Source organism: Tinamus guttatus, unplaced genomic scaffold (assembly GCF_059628265.1).
Source record: "Tinamus guttatus ecotype Peru unplaced genomic scaffold, ASM5962826v1 Tinamus_guttatus_pri_ptg000608l, whole genome shotgun sequence".
Taxonomy (NCBI): Eukaryota; Metazoa; Chordata; class Aves; order Tinamiformes; family Tinamidae; genus Tinamus; species Tinamus guttatus.
In genome coordinates, this window is record NW_028289142.1 from 52086 (window position 1) to 73965 (window position 21880).

Here is a 21880-nt window from a genome sequence, read left to right on the forward strand (position 1 = left end):
TGAAGCAGGACAAGGAATTTGTGACCTCTCCATGGAGCTGGGAAGAGGGCTTTTTAGCATTGTTGCATTTTATTCAGAGAAAGCTGCATGTCTGTGTTTTGCTGTGCATTTAGAGGAAGGAGGAGAGTTTGAGGCTGCTGCATGTGCAGTGCTAATTGTGTTTTTCTGCTTCTTGAAGCAGTACAAATAGCTCCAGTGCACAACCTGGCAGGGAAGCAAGTCCCTTCCTCTAGGCCTCCTCCTGTGATCCAGGGTCAAAGGGTGCTGAGTTACAGCCCAAGCTGCCCCCCTGGGCAGTCCCAGTTTTGCCTCGGGTCGTATCCCAGGCCACAGCCTTCAGCTGCAGGCTCTGTGAAGCAGTGACGCTTCTTCCAGCAGGGCTTTAATCTCGCTGAGCAGCAGTTACAGCCAGGTAAGGACTGTGATGGGTGCAAGGGAGCACTCTGGATTGGCTTCTCTTGTCTTCGTCTTTTGCCGTAAGCCAGTGGAGGTGTGTGGTAGGTGTTGGCTGCGTTTAATGTGCCCTACACATTGACCCACTTTTATCCTGATAGCACTGGGAGCTCAAGCCAGTGAATTTGGACTCATGGGTGATGCGGTGTCCTGTGAAGAGAAAGCAGAAGTGCAGTATGCCAAGCTGCTGAGGAAATCACATGATGCAGCCATTAGATGTATGAAGGATGTGGAACACAGGCCCTAAAAGCTCCTGTCGTTTTCTCTCAAGTTGCTGTGGGTGGATAATAATGTTTTTTCTGAAGGTTTGAGCAAGGGTGCTTGTGTCGGCACCAACTTGATCACCTGAATGCTGGTTCGTAAGTGTAAGATATGTCCCTATAGGCTGCCCATTCTTGTCGTTAGAAGAGGTACAGCAGAATGGAGAAGTGCCTCATCTCGAAGAGAATTGCATCTTTGAGTCTCCTGGGAATGGGGGTGGGCTTGGACATGGAGCTTAAAAGAACATACTGGTAAGAGAGAAGGAATAAGACAAATTTTCAACCTAAGCTAATGCCCTGGCTGACATGTTCTTCCTTCTGAAAATACAGTATTCTGAAAACTTTACACTTGCAAACCGGAGCCATCGGGGGAAGCGGAACCGGGATACAGGGGTGTGGTGGGATCAGGGTGATGGGGAAACCAGGGTAAGGGGGTCCTGGCACGGGAGCATTGGGACATGAGGGAACTGGGGACATGGAGAACAGCGGAAAGGGGCACCGCCGGAAAGGGGAACCAAAGGATCAAAGTCCCAGGGACACGAGGACTGGAAGCCGCGGGCACCATGGACAGGGGGTCACGGGGACTTGGGGGAACTGGGGACAGAGGCACCGCGGGAAGCGGGAAGAGAGTGACGGGACCAGCACGGCAAGGACAGACGGGGGGAAGAGGGAACCGGGGGAAGGTGAAACTGGGGATGCGGAGACGGAGGCAAGGGGGAATCGGGGACGCAGAGACCGGGGGAAGGGGAATCCGGGGACAACGGAACCGGGGGAAGGGGGAACCTGGGACGCGGGAACTGGGGGAAGGAGGAATCGGAGGAAGGGGGATCCTGGGGTGCCGGGAGCCACTGAGCTGCCGCTGACGATATCACCCAGCGCCGAGCGACGTCCCAGGCGCAGTGAGGCTCTCAGCAGGCGCGAAGTCACCCCCGGCGCCGCAGTGACATCACGGCGCGGCGCTGACGTCACGCGGCGCTGCTGTTGTCGCTGCGCGAGCTGGGGCAGTGGCTGCGCCTGGCGACCTGCGAGCTCGGCCTGCAGGGGCTGGCGCTGCTGCTCTGCTCCGCGGTGCTGGCGCTCAAGGCAGACGGCGCGGCCGCCGCGCTCTCCTGGCGGGCCGTGCTCGGGCCCTGCTTGGCCGCTGATGGCCTCAGCACCTACTTCAGCACCATCGTGTCCGTGCGGCTCTGCCGGGATGGCGAGAAGCGGCTGGCCGTGCTGCGACTGCTCTGGGTGCTCAGCGTGCTGGGCCTCAAGTTCGTCTTCGAGCTGCTGCTGTGCCAGAAGCTGGCGGAGGGCACGCGCGAGCTCTGGTACGGGCTGGTCATGGCGCCCATCTTCATCCTGCTGCAGCTGCTGCTCCGCGCCTGCCGCGTGAACTGAGGGGCGACGCGGATGGCTGGGGACTGACCTTCTGGACAGCAGCTCTGCGGAGAAAGACCTGGGTGTAATGATGGAGGATAAGTTGACCATGAGGCAGCAGTGTGCCCTTGTGGCCAAGAAGGCCAATGGGATCCTGGGGTGCATTAAGAAGAGCGTCTCCAGCGGGTCGAGGGAGGTGATCCTGCCCCTCTACTCAGCCCTGGTGCGGCCTCATCTGGAGTATTGTGTCCAGTTCTGGGCTCCACAGTACAAGAGGGATGTGGAGCTGCTGGAGAGAGTCCAGCGCAGGGCCATAAGGATGATCAGGGGCCTGGAACATCTGCCCGACGAGGAGAGGCTGAGGGAGCTGGGTCTGTTCAGCCTGGAGAAGAGAAGGCTGAGAGGGGATCTAATCAGTGTCTATAAGTACCTCAAGGGAGGGAGTGCAGAGGATGGTGCTGGTCTCTTTTCCCTGGTGGCCACCGACAGAACTAGAGGTAATGGCCACAAACTGAAGCACCAAAAGTTCCACAGGAACTTAAGGAAAAATTTCTTAACAGTGAGGTTGACAGAGCACTGGAACAGGCTGCCCAGAGAGGTTGTGGAGTCTCCTTCTCTGGAGATCTTCAAAACCCGCTTGGACGCATTCGTGTGCCACGTGCTCTAGGTGACCCTGCGCGTGCAGGGGCGTTGGACTAGATGATCTCTAGAGGTCCCTTCCAACCCTATGCATTCTATGATTCTATGATTCTATGGGCCGGCCCCGGCCCCGACTCCAGCCCCGGCCAGGACGGGCATGAGGTGCCCGGGGCTGCGGCCCAGAGCGGAGCCGCTGCGGAGCAGCCGCGTCAGGACGGGGCAGCGCTGAACCCCGAGCAGCAGGCGCGGGGCCCGGGGGCCTGCGCTGGCCTCAGCACCAGGCTTCACTCCAGCCACGGCGATTCTGACATCTCCGCAAAGGCCCTGTTTGTGCCGCGTCGCCAACGTCGGCCTCGCTCGGCTCTCGTGTGAATGTGCCCTGATGTGCAGGCCCTGTTGGACGGGCCAGTGAATGTAAAGCAAAACTCTACAGATAGGGGAATTATACACATACAGCTCCTTGTTTCTTGTTGTTGTTTATTTTCCCCCTGGAAAGTTTCTGTACTGAAACCTGCCGCCTGGAGTAAGAATTCTTTGGGGGTTGTTTATGTGCTGTCGGCACCTGTGTAAACCTCAAGCTGCTGCCAGCCTGAAACAGAGAAGCTGCTGCTTGTCCTGAGCAGTCCGAGGCCATGATCTTAACACCGATTTCTGCAGTTCTACTCCAATGTGTTCCCGTTTCTCCTGTCCATACCCACCCCCCCCCCCCCACCCCCCCGAGCGGCACTTCCTGCCCTCAGGGTGCCAGCAATGTTGTCTCACGGATTGTGCTGGGAGGCAGAGGGACTGGGGGACTGCTGCATGGTGTTGAACAGAAAGGCAGTTTTTAGTGTTGGAGGCCTATTCCCCAAGGTAGTGCTAAGGGTGTTGGGAGGGCCAAGCGAAGGGGCACAGCAGGAGCAGCTGCTGCTGCTCCTGGAGGCAGTTTCTCTGGGTCACAGCTTTGGTGGGAAACGCTCCTCGACCGTCTAGAAATGAGCCGGGCTGAATGAGGGGGCTTTAGTCTTTCGAGGGGACTTTGAGATCAGCAAGTTACCGTGAGATTCACAAAGTAAAGATGCTTCAGTGTCATTTAGCTGCAGCCGTGAGGCTGTTCGGGACTATGGATCCCTCACCTACCTGTGAGACAACGAACGTTACTCTGGTGCCCAGAGGCAACTTTGTGCTGGATTTGGGGACAATGATGGTTGCAAGAAACCTCCCACAGTCGTGGGCTTCCCCGCCAAGCTCCACCGTGCTCGGTGACCCTTCGCTGCCTGTGCTGGCTCTGCCCCTTCACAAAGTTACTCTGTGCCTCTGCTGGGACGTGTCCTCTCTGGAACGTGTGGACAGACGTGGTGCCGGGTAGAGCTGCCTGGCCAGGCAGAGCAGGGTGAATGTGACCCTAGGAGGACGGGCTTGGAAGCCACAGGGAGCCGCTGCAGCCAGAGCAGTGACCCCATAGAACAGACCCTGCGGAGTGCCACCGAGTTCAGCTGGGGCTATGCGGCACATGCAGCGCTCCAGCCGAGCAGCAGTGGATGGGTGGAGAAGCCACCCTGGTGGCTTAGAGCTTGTGTCCTCCAGAAATGGGCCGAGCCGAGAGGTTCTAGGCAGGGGGATGGTGTCTGAGGGCACAGGCAGAGACAGCAGCAGTGAAGCTGTGAACACGACCATGTCCGAGTCCCTTGGCAGCACTCTGGGGCAGGGCAGGACCATGTCCATGGGGCTGATGGCCCCAGCGCTGTAGGATCCTCTGATGATCATGAAATAAGTGATTGGCTTCCTTTTCTTGACAGCCCTCGGGCATGGGGCGGACATTTTCCCTATGTGATGGGGATTGTCCCTTGACAGGGAATCTGCTACAGCCAGGTTGTGACAGAAAGGGGTCTGATCCAGGAGGAGGCCAGGGCTGACAGCGAGGGACTTAGTCCCCGCTGTGTGGTGTGACCTGGTGTCCCCACCGGCCTCTGCTCAGCTCAACTGTGGCTGCAGCCCTGGCCCGGGGACACTCAATGGCCTGTCCTGGCCTCAGGGTGTGGAGCTGAAAAGGGCCAGGAGCAGCTCAGAGACAGCTCTGGCTGCTGCCAGGAGATGGAGGCAGCAGGGGCTGCCTCTGCTCAGGGCCCCGGCCCCCTCCTTGCACGGCCATCCCTCCTTTTCCAACGGCATCCTGCTTCTGGTTGGAATCAAAGCTGCTCTCAAGACCCCGGCTGCTCTGCGGGCAATTTCAGGGCAGGGGATATGACCAAGGTTGCTCTTTAAGAGGTGACAGATTCGTAAGGGCAATGTGAAAAGTGGCACGTGTGGTGTCATCATGACAATGTGCAACTGCTCAATGCCCACGTGAGGTAACCTAGAGAAGCTCAAAATTCCAGAACTCTGCCTGAGTTCTGTTGACAGTCAGGTATCCACGAGCGACTGGCAGGACGAAGAGGACAAGTAAGTCAGTTTTCCCCATCTTCACTGTTGCCCGTTAGCGATCCTGGCTCCCTCCCTGGCTGCCCGTGTGTACGTGCTGGGCAGTGCGCAGGCGTGAGAGTGCAGGCAGGTGAGAGGAGCCCATTGACCTCAAGATACCCGCAGCTTCCTTGAGGAGAGGGCCAACCTGGAGGCCGCTTTGGGGAACGGCCTCCTTGCAGCTTTAACTCATCAACGCTCTTCCCAGCGCATCACATCCAAGCAATTTCTCTCTTTCTGTGTTGACCTTTGCAGGGTCCTTTGCCAGGATGGCCATTAAAAAGAGCCGTCTGATCTCTGTTGTTCTGGCGTTACTGCTCCTGGAGTCATTCATTGCCCGTCAGCTGGTCTTGTTCAAGGTCACCTTGTCACCCAAGGCCAAGGTGAGCAGCACTGCAGAGCAGACATGTGGCACAGATGCTCCATGAGACAAGAGCTCATGTTAGGGCTTTGGAGTGTGTGGGGCTCGCTAGGATGAGTCTTGCAGGTCATAGGCGTGAGTCTTCTCCAGCCATGCCAAAATGCAGGCAGAAGAGAGAAGGCAGGGGCCCTGAAAGAGCCTTGCTGGAGCTGGAGCCAGCATGGGCCAGGCTGATCGAGCCCTCTGGCTGACTCTGTGCCCTTCATCTCAGACTCAAGACCAGACCTTGAAGGGCGCTGTCCTGTCACTGCTCTACTTGGCCGTGCTGGAGACTGCCATAGCTTTGGGAGGGTCTCCGCATTAAGAGCAATAAGAGTTGCTCTTTGGGACACCCTCTTGGGGACATCTTAGCTTGAACAAAGTGACCGGTCTCCTGGCAGGGCTGGGCTCCAGCCCCACCATCCCTGCTGCTCTTCCAGCCAGCCACGAGCTCTTCATTTGTGCTTCCAGGTGGACCGAGAGATGGACGCCGGCTCGTCCCACCCCACTCTGTTCATCATCAAAAGGGAGACAGGTGATGACAACAACATGGCTGAGATCAGGCAGAGCTTTTTCTGTAATGTGCAGGGTCAGTATCCCCTCTGCGGTGGCCTTGATGCTGCCCTGGGTTTGTGTGTGTGTCTGTATGGCAGCTGGGGTGGCCTCGTTTCCCTTTCCTTAGTGTGCCAAAGCGGGGCGTTTCTCATCCGAGTGACCTGACTCTCTTCCAGGACCAGGCATATCAAGCTATGCCAACGATACTGCGAAAGCTCTGGAGTCCCTAAGAGAGTGGCTGGACAGAGCTCTGAAGGCCATTGCCACTGAGAAAGGGAGAGAGGAAGCAGCTTTTCTTGGAGCACCAGCAGGCAGCAGGCTCCTGAGGTACTTGTGCACGCCCTGAGGAGAAGGGGAGGTGGCCAAGCTGCAGGCAGCCGCCAGCAGCCTGGTTAATGCGGCATCCTGCACGGGGCCGGCTGCGCCGAGCTCCCCAGCTGCCCTGAGCAAGGGAGCCCTGGCAGGAAGGCAGCACAGTGGGGAGCTGTGGCAGGGCCTGAGCTGTACTGGCCCCTGTGCTGGGCCCTGGGGGCCCAGAGACAGACGCTGGCCTTTTTGGGAGCCCACGAGCGCCAAGGATGCTGCTCTGCTTCTTGCCAAGCGGGAAATGCTCCGTGCTCTTGCTTTGGTCTTCCTTCTTCCTGCAACATAAGGCAGTGGTTCCCACCAGGGCACGCACTTTCTGCAGACGTGGTTGGGTGCTGGTAGGGGAGTGTGTTCAAGGTAGAATGCCAAAGGGCTGTTGTGCCACCTCATCTTGCTTTTCCCTGGAAAAGCAAGGAACACCTTGTACAAGCTAGAGAGCAGCAAACATCATTTCACAGCAACTGCTCAGGACCAAACGCTGCAATATGTGAAAGTAGGAGGAAGCCAACTGCTTCCTTGGGTTCTCTGCATTGGGATTATTTCACTGCATTTGTTTCTTGAATTTTGGATGCTTCTTAGGGAAAAGAACAACTCAGCAGCAGATCAAAGCATGGAGGGAATTGCTAAGAGCATGAAGGAGTTTGCCATGGATTTCCACGGGGTTCGAATCATCACAGGGCAAGAGGAAAGAGCTTATGGCTGGATCAGCGTCACCTACCTAATCTATTCCTTCCCTGAGGTGAGAGAAGGCTGAAACAGCCACCCCTTCTTTGCACTGGGTGCTTGTTGGTTTGTGTGGTTGTTCCTTTCTTTCTTTTGGATCTTTCTTAGCTTTTTAAACTCACTTAGCACAGAAGGAAAGGTCTGGGTCTTTGGCCCTCAGGAATGATGTAGGAGAAGGAATTCTTTTATTAGGCTAAAGTGCAAGGGGAGGAAGAGAGCAGGGATGAGGGTTTTGCAGCCAGAAGATCAGGGCACATCCCCATGCCATGTGGACACAGGGAAGAAAACCCCATGCTAACTAACACCGAGCACATCTGGAAAAGCCAAGGCCAGCCGATGCCCTCAAGGACATCCCTTCTGCTTTATTCTGTTTGGCTCTGATCCAATCCAGTTGTGCTCTGGGAACCAGCTCACACATTTCCCCCTCCCTGCCCGCCAACCGCCACCCCCAAAAAGAAAAAAAAAAAACAAAAAACAAAAACCACAACTGCCTTAAATGGGAGGAGAATGTGACTTGCACCCAGGACATAGGGCTGTCTTGGGATCCTCTTTCTGTCCTGTCTCGTCCTGGCAGAACTCCTGCTAACACGCAGCTGTGCAGCTCAGCCCCGTGGCCAAGGCTCGTGGAGACCTCCTGCTTGGGGACACGCGCTGTGCCTGTGCCAGGCCTGGCACGCAGGGCCCCAGTGCTGCTAGGGGCATCTCTGTGCTAGAGCTGCCCTCACGATGCCCCTCTCTTCTTTGGCAGGCCGGGAGCACGGACGTCGGCTGGAGCCTGGGCTACGCGCTGGAGCTCGCCAACACCATCCCACAGGAGGTGCTGCACTTGGTGTGGAAAAAACCCTCCGTGCGCGCTGCAGCCGTGGCCTTCGTGGGTCTCGTTGTCATCCACATGCAATGGCCATGTAGGAGCTGGGCTGCATCTCTAAGACAGTAGGAGGGCATCGAGGCTGGACGGCTGACTTGGGCAGGGTGACTTATAAATATATAAATTAACTTATAAAACTTATAAATATATAAATTTATAAATATATAAATTATATTATAATAAATAGATAAGTATTATAGAAATTATATTATAATAAATAAATAAATACGTAATATAGAAATAAATGGCATTCTAAAGAATGCCTTCCAGAATGCATTAAAGAAATTCTCGTTCTTTGGCTCTTGAATCAAAAGGATTTTAATGTTGTTCGTCCCAGGTAAGGGGGTTGCCGATGGTGGGAGCTGAGGCGAGGGCCCAGAACAAGAGCCTTGGCCATGGGGAGGTGCTCTGCAAAATGCAGCTCAGTCCCCGGTGTGTGGTGTGACCTGGCTCCGCACCGGCCTCTGCTCAGGTCACCTGTGGCTGCAGCCCTGGCCCGGGGACGCTCAATGGCCTGTCCTGGCCTCAGAATGCGGAGCTGAAAACCCAGCCTGGGAGCACCCCATTTCCTGGTCCTTGTGCACCCTCAGCTGTGACTGGGACCCCGGCACAGGCCACTGGGATTTCATTCCTGCTGTGGGTGCCACTGTCTGCTGAAGGGCACAGAGCAGCAGAGCGGTGGAGGAGGGAGGACAGGGGATGTGAAGGCTGAGCCGAACAGCAGGGAGCAGGAGGCAGCAAAGCCTCTGACTCAGGAGGGGACACAAACGCAGGGACAGCGACCCACATTCCAGCTCCTTTTCCCGCCCCCGCCGCGCTCCCAGCCTTTCCACGGCCGCGCTCCCGCCGGCGGCCGCCGCTCCGGGCACTGTCCCCTTGCCCGGGACGGCAGAGCTGCTGCAGCCCCAGGGCCCGGCACACGGCCGCACTCGCAGCCACGGCCGCCCCCGGCGCAGAGCCCCCGGGCGCTGCCCCCGCCGCCCGCACCCGCTGCCCGCAGGGGAAGGGGCTTCGCGCTGCCAGGGACGCGCTCCAGGCGCCTGCGGAACCGGGAACCGGGGAAGCGGGAACCACTGCGGGAAGGGGGAGCTGGGGATCGCGGTCCCGGCCATGCGGGAACCAGAGCTCGGGGGCACCACGGACAGGGGCTCACGGGGACTGGGGGGAAGCGGGGACGGAAGCACCGCGGGAAGCAGGAAGAGAGTGACGGGAGCAGCGCGGCAAGGACGGACCGGGGACGGGAGGGACCGGGGGAAGGAGGAATCGGGGACCGGAGAAAGGGGGAATGGGGGACGCGGGGACCGGGCAATCGCGGTCCCAGCGACACCGGCGCTGGAACCGGGAGTGAGGAGAGCGCCCCGCGCCGGGAGCCACCGAGCTGCCGCTGACGTCATCACCCGGCGCCGAGCGACGTCCCAGCCGCAGTGAGGCGCCCTGCGCTGGGAGCCACAGAGCTGCCGCTGACGTCATCACCCGGCGCCGAGCGCCGTCCCCGCCGCAGTGAGGCGCTCAGCAGCCCCCGCCGACGGCCTCAGCACCTACTTCAGCACCATCGTGTCTGTGCGGCTCTGCTGGGATGGCGAGAACCGCAGAATCACAGAATGCTGAAGGTTGGAAGGGACCTCTGGAGGTCATCTAGTCCAACCCCCTGCACACGCAGGGTTGCCTAGAGCACGTGGCACAGGACTGCATCCAAGCGGGTTTTGAAGATCTCCAGAGAAGGAGACTCCACAACCTCTCTGGGCAGCCTGTTCCAGCGCTCTGTCACCTTCACTGTTAAGAAATTTTTCCTTAAGTTCATGTGCAACTTATGGTGCTTCAGTTTGAGGCCATTACCTCTAGTTCTGTCGGTGGCCACCAGGGAAAAGAGGCCAGCACCATCCTCCTCACTGCCTCCCTTGAGGTACTTATAGACACTGCTCAGGTCCCCTCTCAGCCTTCTCTTCTCCAGGCTGAACAGGCCCAGCTCCCTCAGCCTCTCCTCATGGTTCAGATGTTCCAGGCCCCTGATCATCCTTGTGGCCCTGTGCTGGACTCTCTCCAGCAGCTCCACATCCCTCTTGTACTGTGGAGCCCAGAACTGGACACAATAGTCCAGATGCGGCCTCACCAGGGCTGAGTAGAGGGGCAGGATCACCTCCCTCGACCCGCTGGAGATGCTGTTCTTAATGCACCCCAGGATCCCATTGGCCTTCTTGGCCATGAGTGCACACTGCTGCCTCATGGTGAACTTATCCTCCACCATGACGCCCAGGTCCCTCTCTGCAGAGCTGCTCTCCACAAGGTCGGTCCCCAGCCTGTGCTGGTGTCTGGGGTTATCCCTCCCCAGGTGCAGGACCTTGCACTTGGCCTTGTTGAATTGCATGAGGTTTTTCACCGCCCAGTTGTCCAGTGTGTCCAGGTCCCTCTGGATGGCAGCGCAGCCCTCTGGGGTATCCGCTACTCCTCCCAGTTTGGTATCATCAGCAAACTTGCTGAGGGAGCACTCTGTGCCTTCATCCAGGTCATTGATGAATAAACTGAACAGAACTGGACCAAGGTCTGACCCCTGGGGGACCCCGCTAGCTACAGGCCTCCAACCAGACTCAGCACCGCTGATCACCACCCTCTGAGCTCTGCCATCCAGCCAGTTCCTAATCCACCTCACTGTGCACTCATCTATCCCACACTTCCAGAGCTTGCCTAGGAGGATGTTGTGAGGGACGGTGTCAGAAGCCTTGGTGAAGTCGAGAAAGGCAACATCCACCGCTCTCCCCTCATCTATCCAGCTGGTCCTTCCATCATAGAAGGCTATCAGATTAGTCAAGCAAGATTTCCCCTTGGTGAATCCATGCTGACTACTCCTGAGCACCTTCTTGTCCTCCACGTGCCTGGAGACAACAGCCAGTATGAGCCGTTCCATCACTTTTCCGGGGACAGAGGTGAGGCTCACTGGCCTGGAGTTGCCTGGATCCTCCTTCTTGCCTTTTTTGAAGACTGGCGTGACATTGGCCTTCTTCCAGTCTTCTGGCACCTTTCAAAGGTGCTGGAGAGTGGCTTAGCTATGACATCTGCCAGCTCCAGCAGCACTCTGGGGTGCATCCCATCAGGGCCCATGGATTTGTGGGTATCGAGTTTCCTTAGGTGCTCTCTGACCCAATCTTCCTCTACTCAGGGGAAGTCTTCCTCTCTCCAGGCTTCTTCTCTTGTCCCTAGGGCCTGGGGCTCTAAAGGGCTGCCCTTGGTAAACACCAAAGCAAAGAGGGCATTCAGCAAATCTGCTTTTTATGTGTTATTTGTAACCAGGGTGCCCATCCCGTTCGCCAGCGGACACACGTTTTCCCTGATCTTCCTTTTGCTGAGAAGCGGCTGGCCGTGCTACGGCTGCTCTGGGTGCTCACCGTGCTGGGGCTCAAGTTCGTCTTCGAGCTGCTGCTGTGCCAGAAGCTGGCGGAGGGCACGCGCGAGCTCTGGTACGGGCTGGTCATGGCGCCCATCTTCATCCTGCTGCAGCTGCTGCTGCTCCGCGCCTGCCGCGTGAACTGAGGGGGCGACGCAGATGGGCCAGAGCGGAGCCGCTGCGGAGCTGCCGCGTCAGGACGGGGCAGCGCTGAGCCCCGAGCAGCAGGCGCGGGGCCCGGGGGCCTGCGCTGGCCTCAGCACCAGGCTTCACTCCAGCCACGGTGATTCTGACATCTCCGCAAAGGCCCCGTTTGTACCGCGTCTCCAACGTCGGCCTCGCTCGGCTCTCGTGTGAATGTGTCCTGCTGTGCAGGCCCTGTGGGATGGGCCAGTGAATGTAAAGCAAAACTGTACAGATAGGGGAATTATACACATACAGCTCCTTGTTTGTTGTTGTTTTTTTTACCCCTGGAAAGTGGGGGCCTTTGCCACCTCCAAGCCCAGCGCACCAGCAGCATCTTTGCCACCCCTTGATATTTCTGGCACCTTTAACGACACACGCTGGAGGGAAGAGATGTGAGAAAGAAACGCCTCTTCTTTACACGGTGAGACTTGAGTCACCATCCCTCATGGGCGCATTGACCTGGCTTGTTCTCCTTGGTGTGAGGTTTCTCTTTCCCTTTTGTGGTGTGCGCCACACTCTCCCACGGCCTTGTAGAGCACAACACCGCACTCCTAGAGCAGGGCCCTTTTCCAGGCTTTCTCTCTAGGTGTGGAGGGAAAGCAATCGGCTCATGTTGCAGTACTGGCACCAGGGAAAGAGCCCTTCGGCTGCCCTTCCGAGCAAGACTCTGTGAAGCCCTTGGAAGGCCAAGAAGCTTTTATTTCATTCTGGGAGCCTCTGCACAAGCTGACGTGGGTCCGCGAATGAGCAGAAAAGCCTGAGGCTTCTATGCTTTAGCAGTACGGCCCGTGCATGAGCAGTGCCAGCATGCTCTGACTTGCTCCCTGCTGAAGGCTCTCTCAAGGACAGGGCCGCTCCCTCCTTTTGCCCCCTCAGTGGCAAACTTAGTGCCATCCAATTGACCCACAGTAGAGTCTGCAGCGAACTAGACAAGGAGTTCTGATGCTTGAGCTGCCCGAGGTGCAGAAAGACTTGCTTCTCGCACACCTGCCAGGTGCCCCATTTGGGCCTTTGCCACCTCCAGGCCCTGCGCACCAGCAGCATCTTTGCCACCCCTTGATATTTCTGGCACCTTTAACAACACGCGCCAGAGGGAAAAGATGTGGGAAAGAAACGCCACTTCTTTTCACGGTGAGATTTCATACTGTGAAGAGTCCCAAAGATCACACACAACTCAGCAGTTGCTTTCCTGCCTTTATTTCATCCACCTACCCAAGGGATCTGAACTACTGAGTGCTCCTTAAGGCCAAGAGGACAGAGAAGAGGAAGAGGCAGAGGAGAAAGAAGTACAAAGTGATGAAATGTCCTTTTTCACTCTTTCTCCGTTTCCTTTGCATTTCGTTCTCAGCTTCCCCTTCTGCATGGGGATGTCTTCTTTTTCTGCTTCTCGGCTCTTGAGTTTTCTGGGAGGAGCCCTCAAGAGCAGAAGGAAGGGGCACGGCTGCAGGTGCTTGTCTTGGAGGAGAGCATTTTCCAGAGGGCTGCTCCAGTCCTGAATAGAGCCAAGAATCTGCTCGGTGGCTGCTGAAGCGATGCCCATGTTGCCCTCTGGACACGGATGGCAGGTGGAGCCAGCTGCTTTTGCAAGAACGCACGTGTGACCTGCCTTGCTCTGTTTGTCCTCTGCTTTGGGATGGGTAGCGAGGACGTTTCCCGGAGCTTCTGTCCTTCTCTGTGTAGTTTCTGTCACTACGGCAGGATGTGCAGCTGTTCCCATTGCAGTAGTGCTGCTGAGGGCAGTTTTGTTTGCTGCTTTGCAGGTTGTGAGAGCACCTCCTCTTGGGAGAATGAGCACCCCGTTCGTGGACACTGACGTGTTTTGGCTCCTCTTGCAGGGCTCTCTTTCTCTTTAAAGGCCTTGAGCTCTGCATTTCAAAAGAAGACATTCTAAGATGGCTCTGTGCAAAGACACGGCTTGGAAAAGCCCTAGACACAATCCCCCCCGCCTCCAGTGCTCAGGAACAAGCCATGGTGTTTTTGCAGTCTCAGCAGATGCCACCAAACTAAAAGTAAACCAAGCAAAATTCTGCTTGTTGTTTTTTTGCTTTCATGATGTGAGCATGATTAGGCCTCACTTGCAATGCCTCGCAAGGCCTCGGGAAGCTGGGCTGCGAGTGAGGAAGCAGCAGGGCTGCCCTCAGTCTAGTCTTAGCCACTGGTTGAGGGATTGTGGCTGCAGCAGGAGGGCTTTCTCTGCACTGTGGCAGGGAAAACATAACGCACAAGCTACGCGTCCTGCCCATCCCTCCGCAAAACAAAGAACAAAAAAACCCCAAAATAAATAAATAAGGAAGAAAAAGGAAAATGCCACAATCCATTTTGTGCCTCAGTCCTTCCCTCTCTAACCCCCGCAAATACCTTCATCATGGGAGGTGGGTGCTGTGGTGCCGGAAGTGCAGCCTGCTCCTTCTTAGCCCGCTGCTGAGCAAGGCGCGAAGGGCCATGAGATGGCACGGGTGCATAAGAAGGGCGCTCTCCAGGTGTCTCCTCACAGCACCTTGGGAAACAACAGTCACCTCGCTTGAGACCTGTTCTGTGAGCCTGCTCCTGGGCTGAACCCCATCCTAGCATTTTCTAGGAGCGGCTGCCATGGCATACTGAAAACGTAGGCCAGACTGCCAAGTGAAGACTAGATACTGGTCTTCCTCCCACGCCTGTCCCTTTCAGAGCAAGAACTCCTGCTTACACCACCTCTGGCCTGACTTTCCCCTCATTTCAGCGCTCGTCACTACAGGGAGTGTATACGTGACATGTGACGCCCATGCAGCAGGTGACGGCCAAGAAATGAAAGCCAGTACGTGCCTTGGGGAATTGCAGACTGGATAGACTTGAATTCTACCAATAGCCCCTTCCCGTCAGGACAGAGAATAAAACACAGAGCAGGACGAGGATAAGAAGAGATGTTTGAGTAGTGCCAAAAGCAAATGTACCCTGAAGGCCCTGCAATATACTTGCTCTTACCTGACATAAAAAAGTATATATGCCTGTTGTCTGAGGACGGTTTTGATGTCACAGGCAACTACCGAGTCGTCGTTCATCTGATACCACCGTCCATTACTGGCCTGCAAATAAAGGCAGAGATGCCTTTAGAGCAACCGCATGCTTTCTTCAGGAAAACGGCCAGAGAACGCTAGCAGGCAAAGGATACTCCAAGACTCCTCACCAGGACACCCGTAACAAGTCCTTTCCCCTTAAAAGCGGTGCTTGCCAGCCACAGGCAGGGGCAAGCTTCTCTTCACCAGCACAGATTTTGCCCTGCCACAAATGAAGCTGATGCTTACCTTGGTGAAGCAGACGTAGTGCCCTGCACGACCGCTCAGCCCTCTGTGCACCAGGACCGCGTATAAGGCATAGAGGACCCGTTCTCCAGAGGACTGGGACATGTACGGTCGAAGGTTCAAATACTCAGGGTAGGCCACATCCTGAAGGCAGAGCAAGAAGATTGAAAACCCCTCTGGGAAGCCTTCATGAAAGATGTGCAGGAAAGCCCTTCTAAGAACATGGGCTGCACATTTTGTGACAGACACGTCCTCTGCTTCCTCAGGGAGTGTTCTTCCCTCAGAGTGCATTTTAATCATTTCAGTTGCAGAGAACGGCTCCCTGCAAAATCAGTTCCTTAAGAGCAGAGCGTATGTTTCTCATCCCACGGGAACTTTGCTCTTATTGCAAGAGAGAGCGAGACCTACTAGTCTCGCTGATTTTTCCTAGGCATCCTCCAGGGCTGCAGTTGCAGCTGGCAGACATTAAGAACTTTTGAAGGAGTCTTCTGCCGCGGGAAATCTCCCTGCCCGAGAAGGCATTACAGCCGCACACATACCTTGCTAATCTTTTCGCCAGTGAAATCGCCAAATCTTTTCAAGGCGATGGTCAGGACGCTGGGTGAGTCTTGTATTGTAAGGCTCTTGGATGCAGCACCGATCTTTTCACACCTGCAAAGTACAGGCAGTTGATTCAATTCACTGAGAGAGCAGCTAGCTGCAGTTTTCACAACTGAGCAACTGCACAAGGTGTTGTGCGAGTGAGGCCGCAGAGCTTGTGCACTTGGATACTCTAGGCCCTTCACTTGGGAACTCTAGCACCTTTCGGAAGCTGTGGTGGCCTCCCACCCCAAATGCTTGTGCTCAACTCTTTCCCTCTTGAGCTCACTGCTACCCAGAGGAGGCAGCTTTTAACTCCTGGCTGTAGGAGTAGGTTGGTGCACAATTTCCCAGTTAGCAAGGACGAGCGCCCCCAGGAAGACAGCAAGCGGAAGAAAGTACTCCCATAGGCCAGCGTGTGCGCTCCTTGGCCAAGATTGCCAGTTAGTTGCAGAGAATGGGAAAGGTTCCACTTAGAGAAGCAAGTGGACGCTTTGCAAGCTTTGGGTGAGTTCAGGCTGTGAGCTGCACAGCCAAAAGCTGCCTCTCATGCTCTTCTTTGTGCAGTAAGTCAAGTCTTCTCAAAGGAGAACTTGTGCTTTGAGATAGGCCACAGGTTCGGCCAGGATGAAGCTCCAATTTGGATGGCATTAGGCAGAATCTTACTTGCTGCATTGGTAGCAATTTTCACCTTCCAGCAGCTCCGCTCTCACAAATTCTTTGAGAGCGCTGGCGACAGAGGAGGCTGCCTGCATGAGGAAGAAAGCAGGGCACTGAGATCCCGGAATCTGGATCCCAGCTTGTGACTCCCCTCTTGCCGCGGGGCCTCCCTCGTTAACACCTGGGAATCCTCCTGTGAAGCAGTGAACACTAGGGAGATGGGAGCTGAAGGAGAGTGTGCTGAACACGGACTGTGCTTGAGCGTCTTGAAGAGCCTTATCAGGCTAGAAAGCCTTGTTGGAAAGGTTGTCTCAAAGTACTGGGCTACCAAGAGCTACCTGTCTGTGGTGGCACACAATGAAGTTAGCTTTGCAGGAGTAAGAAAGGACCAAAAGAAAAGAAAAGAAAAAAAACCCAAACCCAAACCAAAGCAAACCACTAGTAAAGCCATCGTATAGCAACTGGCAGTGTACAGAGGCAGTACTGAGGAAGCCTGGCAGGATGAGCATGTGTGCAGAGCCCCCAGCCATCCATCACCCCACGATTTTGCTGTGACCAGTGAGGTCTTCCTAAGGGAAGTCTGACGAGGTGAGAAAGTCACAAAAGGGGAGAGCCAAGCTCAAAATCTCAGCACCTTCAAAGACATCGTCGGCCAGAATTCCACAACCGCTTACCTTTATCTCCAAAGCGATGTCGAGGAACGCCTCAGAGGACTCTGAAACGGCTTGGCAGCTCAGACACGTTACTGCAATGCAAACAGAAACACTTCACAAAACACGAAGGACACTCACTTGCTCCATCTTCATTACTGAGAGCCAGTACTTGAGGGAAGCTCTTTGCAACAAACAGGCACAAAGGCACACTTCTGAGGGCACTAAGAGTCGTAAAAAGTACCTCTGGATGTTAGGAATCCTCCAAATATTTCACGGATGACCGTGGTGCCTTCCAACAAGGTGTCCAAGCTGGAAACAAAATGTTATCATCGTCACTCCCAAGAGCCCAAGCAGAGAGTCAAAGAGCTTTTCTTTTCGGTGAAAACCCTGGGCAACGCAAGGTAGCAAATGAAGGGTCCTAAAGTCCTAGAGAACACTTAAAGGATAAGTTGGTTCTGCTTACTCGGTGCATCCGTTCAAATAATCAACGTGCATAGCAGCCACGATGTAACGTAGGAATTCGTGAGCATCTTCCTGTCTGCCGAAGCAGAAACGCTCACCTCTTCCTAGTGAATAAAAGGGTTATACAAGGCTTATCTCATAGAAAGGGATAGAAGAAGACGTAGTTTGCTAAAACCTCCCTTCCCTCACAAAAAACAAACAAAAAACTCTCCGTACCCATTGCACCCATGAAACAGCCCTCTCAAAATTTAGGCCTTTCTACAGAGAAAGCCATGTGAAAAGACTTACGCCGAAGGTCATTGAGGACAGCCAGAGGCTCGATGGCCTTGTCAGAGCTGAACAGGACCTGGTTGATGTGTGTTTCCATGGTACACAGCATGCAGGAACCTTGCTCACAACCTGTTGAGCGTCAAGGAAGTAACCCCCTGGCTTTAGTGAAAGCTAGCGACGTTGCTAGAGACAACCTTAAGCAACAACAACCTTGCAGCTTCAAGTGCACTCTCTGCCCTGCGTACCACGCTCTCCTCTCCAAAAGGGCCAAGAGGCCATTCTGCGTGCATAAGCATTAAGCAGGAAGTCTGCAGTAGCATGCATTTTCTGAGGAAACACCTAAAGGACTATTGGCAAGACATCCTTTGCAAGGGCAGGGAAGTGCACAGGAATAGGCAGACTAACTGAGAGTGCTTTCACAGTGCTCTTTGGTAGCTTTCCTCCTCTTGCAGTGCAACCGCATCTGCTGTCACAGTGGTTGTGCATTAGGGAAAGCCAGCTGTGACAGAACGCTGAGAACCTGTGACAGCCTCCTGCAAAATTTTAGCTTCTTTCTATGAACGCGTAAGTAACTCCAGGCCAAATAGTCCTGGAGTGCTTTGCTTCCCCAAACCCTCCCGCATTCACAGGAGGGAGGAAAGAATGCCTCCTTGGCATTTGGGCACAGGGCGTTAAATGAAGGCGAGCACTGCAGCAGCTCTCCTGAGCCTGCCGTGCACGCGCTGTTGAACGCCAGCCCCATCAGGCAAAATAGGGCAAAGTCAGAGTTTGCTTCCCAGAGGCATTCTTGGTCTTTCAGCAGGAGCAGAGTTGTCCAGGAGGTTGCGAGGAAAGGCTTCCCAAGTACTCACACGACTGGCTGTGCTCTCTGGAAAGCATGTAATTAGCCAGAGGGGGAGTGTAGGTCAAACACTGCAGAACCGCGTTGAGGAAACACGTATTTCCCAGGTTGTGGAGTCCAGCTCCAACGCTTTGCCTCTGCTGCCAAGACACAGGAATCTTCTTGGCTGGCAAAGACATCCTTCCTGGTGGAGCCATTCCCTCAGCAGTGGCTGCAAGGAAAGCACATTGTCAAAGAGACTGCCTGCCTTTGTTCTAGGAAGGCAGGTTTCCAAGCCGGTGTTCTGGAGAGCAGCCCCCAGCACCAGAAGCAGCTGCGTGGAGAACACAAGCACCTAGCAGAGACAGCCCATGCAGGGCTGCCGCTCCCATTGGCTGGCCACTCAAGAGCTTATTCACGTCTCTTCCTTTTTCTCATGGGCGACAATGACTAGTGGGCCCCAGGGAGTCACAAGATTAACTCTTACTCTTGAAGCCTTTACTCACAGGAGTAGCTCCTTTGTCGGCCATCTCTTGCAGGCGGTACCGCATGGCAGCCTGCAGAGCGGGAGTCCATCTCTACACCGTCCAGTTCCAATTGGAAAAGGAAGGAGCCCAGTTCTTCCAAGGGCTTGCTCAGCTCACGCTCCCTTTCAGCAGCGTGCTCGCGAGCGCCGGGGCAGAGAGCGCGCAAGCAGCTCTTGCGCCAGCAGCCTCTGTGCCGCCGAGTGACCCCAGCCGTGCGGGCCATTGTGAGGGAGGGCAGCACGGCCAAGGCGGGGCTCGTGGCAGCTGAGTGGGCACATCCTTTATGAGGCAGGGTCACGGCAGAGACGCGCTCAGCTGACGCTGGGGAGCGCAGGGCGCTGTGCAGAGCCTGTGGCCGCTGCGCTGCCCCACTCAAGGTGGGGGCAGGAGCGGGGACGGTGCTTCCGCCAGCACAGCTCTCACACCTGCTTCTCAGGCAGAATACACTCAGGAAGGGAAGAAGGCACGCGCTTGTCACCATCCCTCATGGGCGCTTTGACATGGCCTGTTCTCCTTGGTGCGAGGTGTCTCTTTCCCTCTTGTGGTGTGCGCCACACTCTCCCACGGCCTTGTAGAGCACAACGCCGCGCTCCTAGAGCAGGGCCCTTTTCCAGGCTTTCTCTCTAGGTGTGGAGGGAAAGCAATCGGCTCGTGTTGCAGTACTGGCACCAGGGAAAGAGCCCTTCAGGAGCCCTTCTGAGCAAGACTGTGTGAAGCCCTTGGAAGCCCAAGAAGCTTTTATTTCATTCTGGGAGCCTCTGCACAAGCTGACGTGGGTCCGCAAATGAGCAGAGAAACCTGAGGCCGCTATGCTTTAGCAGTAGGGCCCGTGCATGAGCAGTGCCAGCATGCTCTGACTTGCTCCCTGCTGAAGGCTCTGCCAAGGACAGGGCCGCTCCCTCCTTTTGCCCCCTCAGTGGCAAACTTAGTGCCATCCAATTGACCCACAGTAGAGTCTGCAGCGAACTAGACAAGGAGTTCTGATGCTTGAGCTGCCCGAGGTGCAGAAAGACTTGCTTCTCTCACTCCTGCCTGGTGCCCCATTTGGGCCTTTGCCACCACCAGGCCCTGCGCACCAGCAGCATCTTTGCCACCCCTTGATATTTCTGGCACCTTTAACAACACGCGCCAGAGGGAAAAATGTGGGAAAGAAACGCGGCTTCTTTTCACGGTGAGATTTCATACTGTGAAGAGTCCCAAAGATCACACACAACTCAGCAGTTGCTTTCCTGCCTTTATTTCATCCACCTACCCACGGGATCTGCACTACTGAGTGCTCCTTAAGGCCAAGAGGACAGAGAAGAGGAAGAGGCAGAGGAGAAAGAAGTACAAAGTGATGAAATGTCCTTTTTCACTCTTTCTCCGTTTCCTTTGCATTTCGTTCTCAGCTTCCCCTTCTGCATGGGGATGTCTTCTTTTTCTGCTTCTCGGCTCTTGAGTTTTCTGGGAGGAGCCCTCAAGAGCAGAAGGAAGGGGCACGACTGCAGGTGCTTGTCTTGGAGGAGAGCATTTTCCAGAGGGCTGCTCCAGTCCTGAATAGAGCCAAGAATCTGCTCGGTGGCTGCTGAAGCGATGCCCATGTTGCCCTCTGGACACGGATGGCAGGTGGAGCCAGCTGCTTTTGCAAGAACTCACGTGTGACCTGCCTTGCTCTGTTTGTCCTCTGCTTTGGGATGGGTAGCGAGGACGTTTCCCGGAGCTTCTGTCCTTCTCTGTGTAGTTTCTGTCACTACGGCGGGATGTGCAGCTGTTCCCATTGCAGTAGTGCTGCTGGGGACAGTTTTGTTTGCTGCTTTGGAGGTTGTGTGAGCACCTCCTCTTGGGAGAATGAGCACCCCGTTCGTGGACACTGACGTGTTTTGGGTCCTCTTGCAGGGCTCTCTTTCTCTTTAAAGGCCTTGAGCTCTGCATTTCAAAAGAAGACATTCTAAGATGGCTCTGTGCAAAGACACGGCTTGGAAAAGCCCTAGACACAATCCCCCCCGCCTCCAGTGCTCAGGAACAAGCCATGGTGTTTTTGCTGTCTCAGCAGATGCCACCAAACTAAAAGTAAACCGAGCAAAATTCTGCCTGTTGTTTTTTGCTTTAATGATGTGAGCATGATTAGGCCTCACTTGCAATGCCTCGCAAGGCCTCGGGAAGCTGGGCTGCGAGTGAGGAAGCAGCAGGGCTGCACTCAGTCTAGTCTTAGCCACTGGTTGAGGGATTGTGGCTGCAGCAGGAGGGCTTTCTCTGCACTGTGGCAGGAAAAACGTAATGCGCAAGCTACGCGCCCTGCCCATCCCTCCACAAAACAAAGAACAAAAAAAAGAAAAAAAAGGAAAGGAAGAAAATGGAAAATGCCTTAATCATGCTTTCCCTTTAGAAGCTTTAAGTACACTCTCTATCCTGCATTCCATGCTCTTCCATTGATGAAGTCAACAGAATCTTCTGGGATGAAGTATTCAGCCATTCCTATTTACTCGGTAGATGGAGTAGTATAGCCCGCGTGTATGCAGGGGTTCCTCTGTTGTCCATCTTTTGTTTTTGTAATGTCAGTGGGCATGAATGCACTGTGATCTTTGTCATGCTTGCTCCTGCATTTTCGCACGTCTTCTTCTTGCTGCTGGTGTATTTGTAGAAGCCCTTCCCTTTTTCCCCTATGGTTCTTGCTAAGTTTAATTCCAAACAAGCCTTGTCCTTCCTTGATGCATCCCTGCATTCTCTGACAGTGTGCCTTTATTCCTTTCAAATGGTCTGACTCTTCTTCCACATGATGTTTTCTTTCTTTTTCTGCTTAAATTTTACCACGAGTTCCTTCCAATCCACACAGGTCACAGGTCTCCTGCCCGCCTCGCATCACTTCTTTCTTGTAGGAATGCACCAATCATGAGCTTGGACAAAGTAGTGCTTGAATATTAGCCAACTATCCTGGACTCTCTTTCCTTCTAGGGCCCTGGACCAGGGGACTCCTTCAAGTAGGTCCCTGAAGAGGTTAAAGTTATTTCTCTAGAAATCCAGG

At 55.1% G+C, this 21880-nt stretch overlaps 1 protein-coding gene across 1 annotated transcript; it reads left to right on the forward strand.

Moving 5' to 3' along the window:
* Positions 1–1679: 1679 nt before the first annotated feature.
* Positions 1680–2096, forward strand: LOC148592414 (transmembrane protein 203-like; the record flags this gene model as incomplete). The annotated part of the gene is made up of 1 exon (XM_088535044.1): positions 1680–2096. A coding segment is annotated over one exon (417 nt), but the record flags the coding sequence as incomplete, so codon positions are not given.
* Between the last annotated feature and the right edge of the window lie 19784 nt (positions 2097–21880).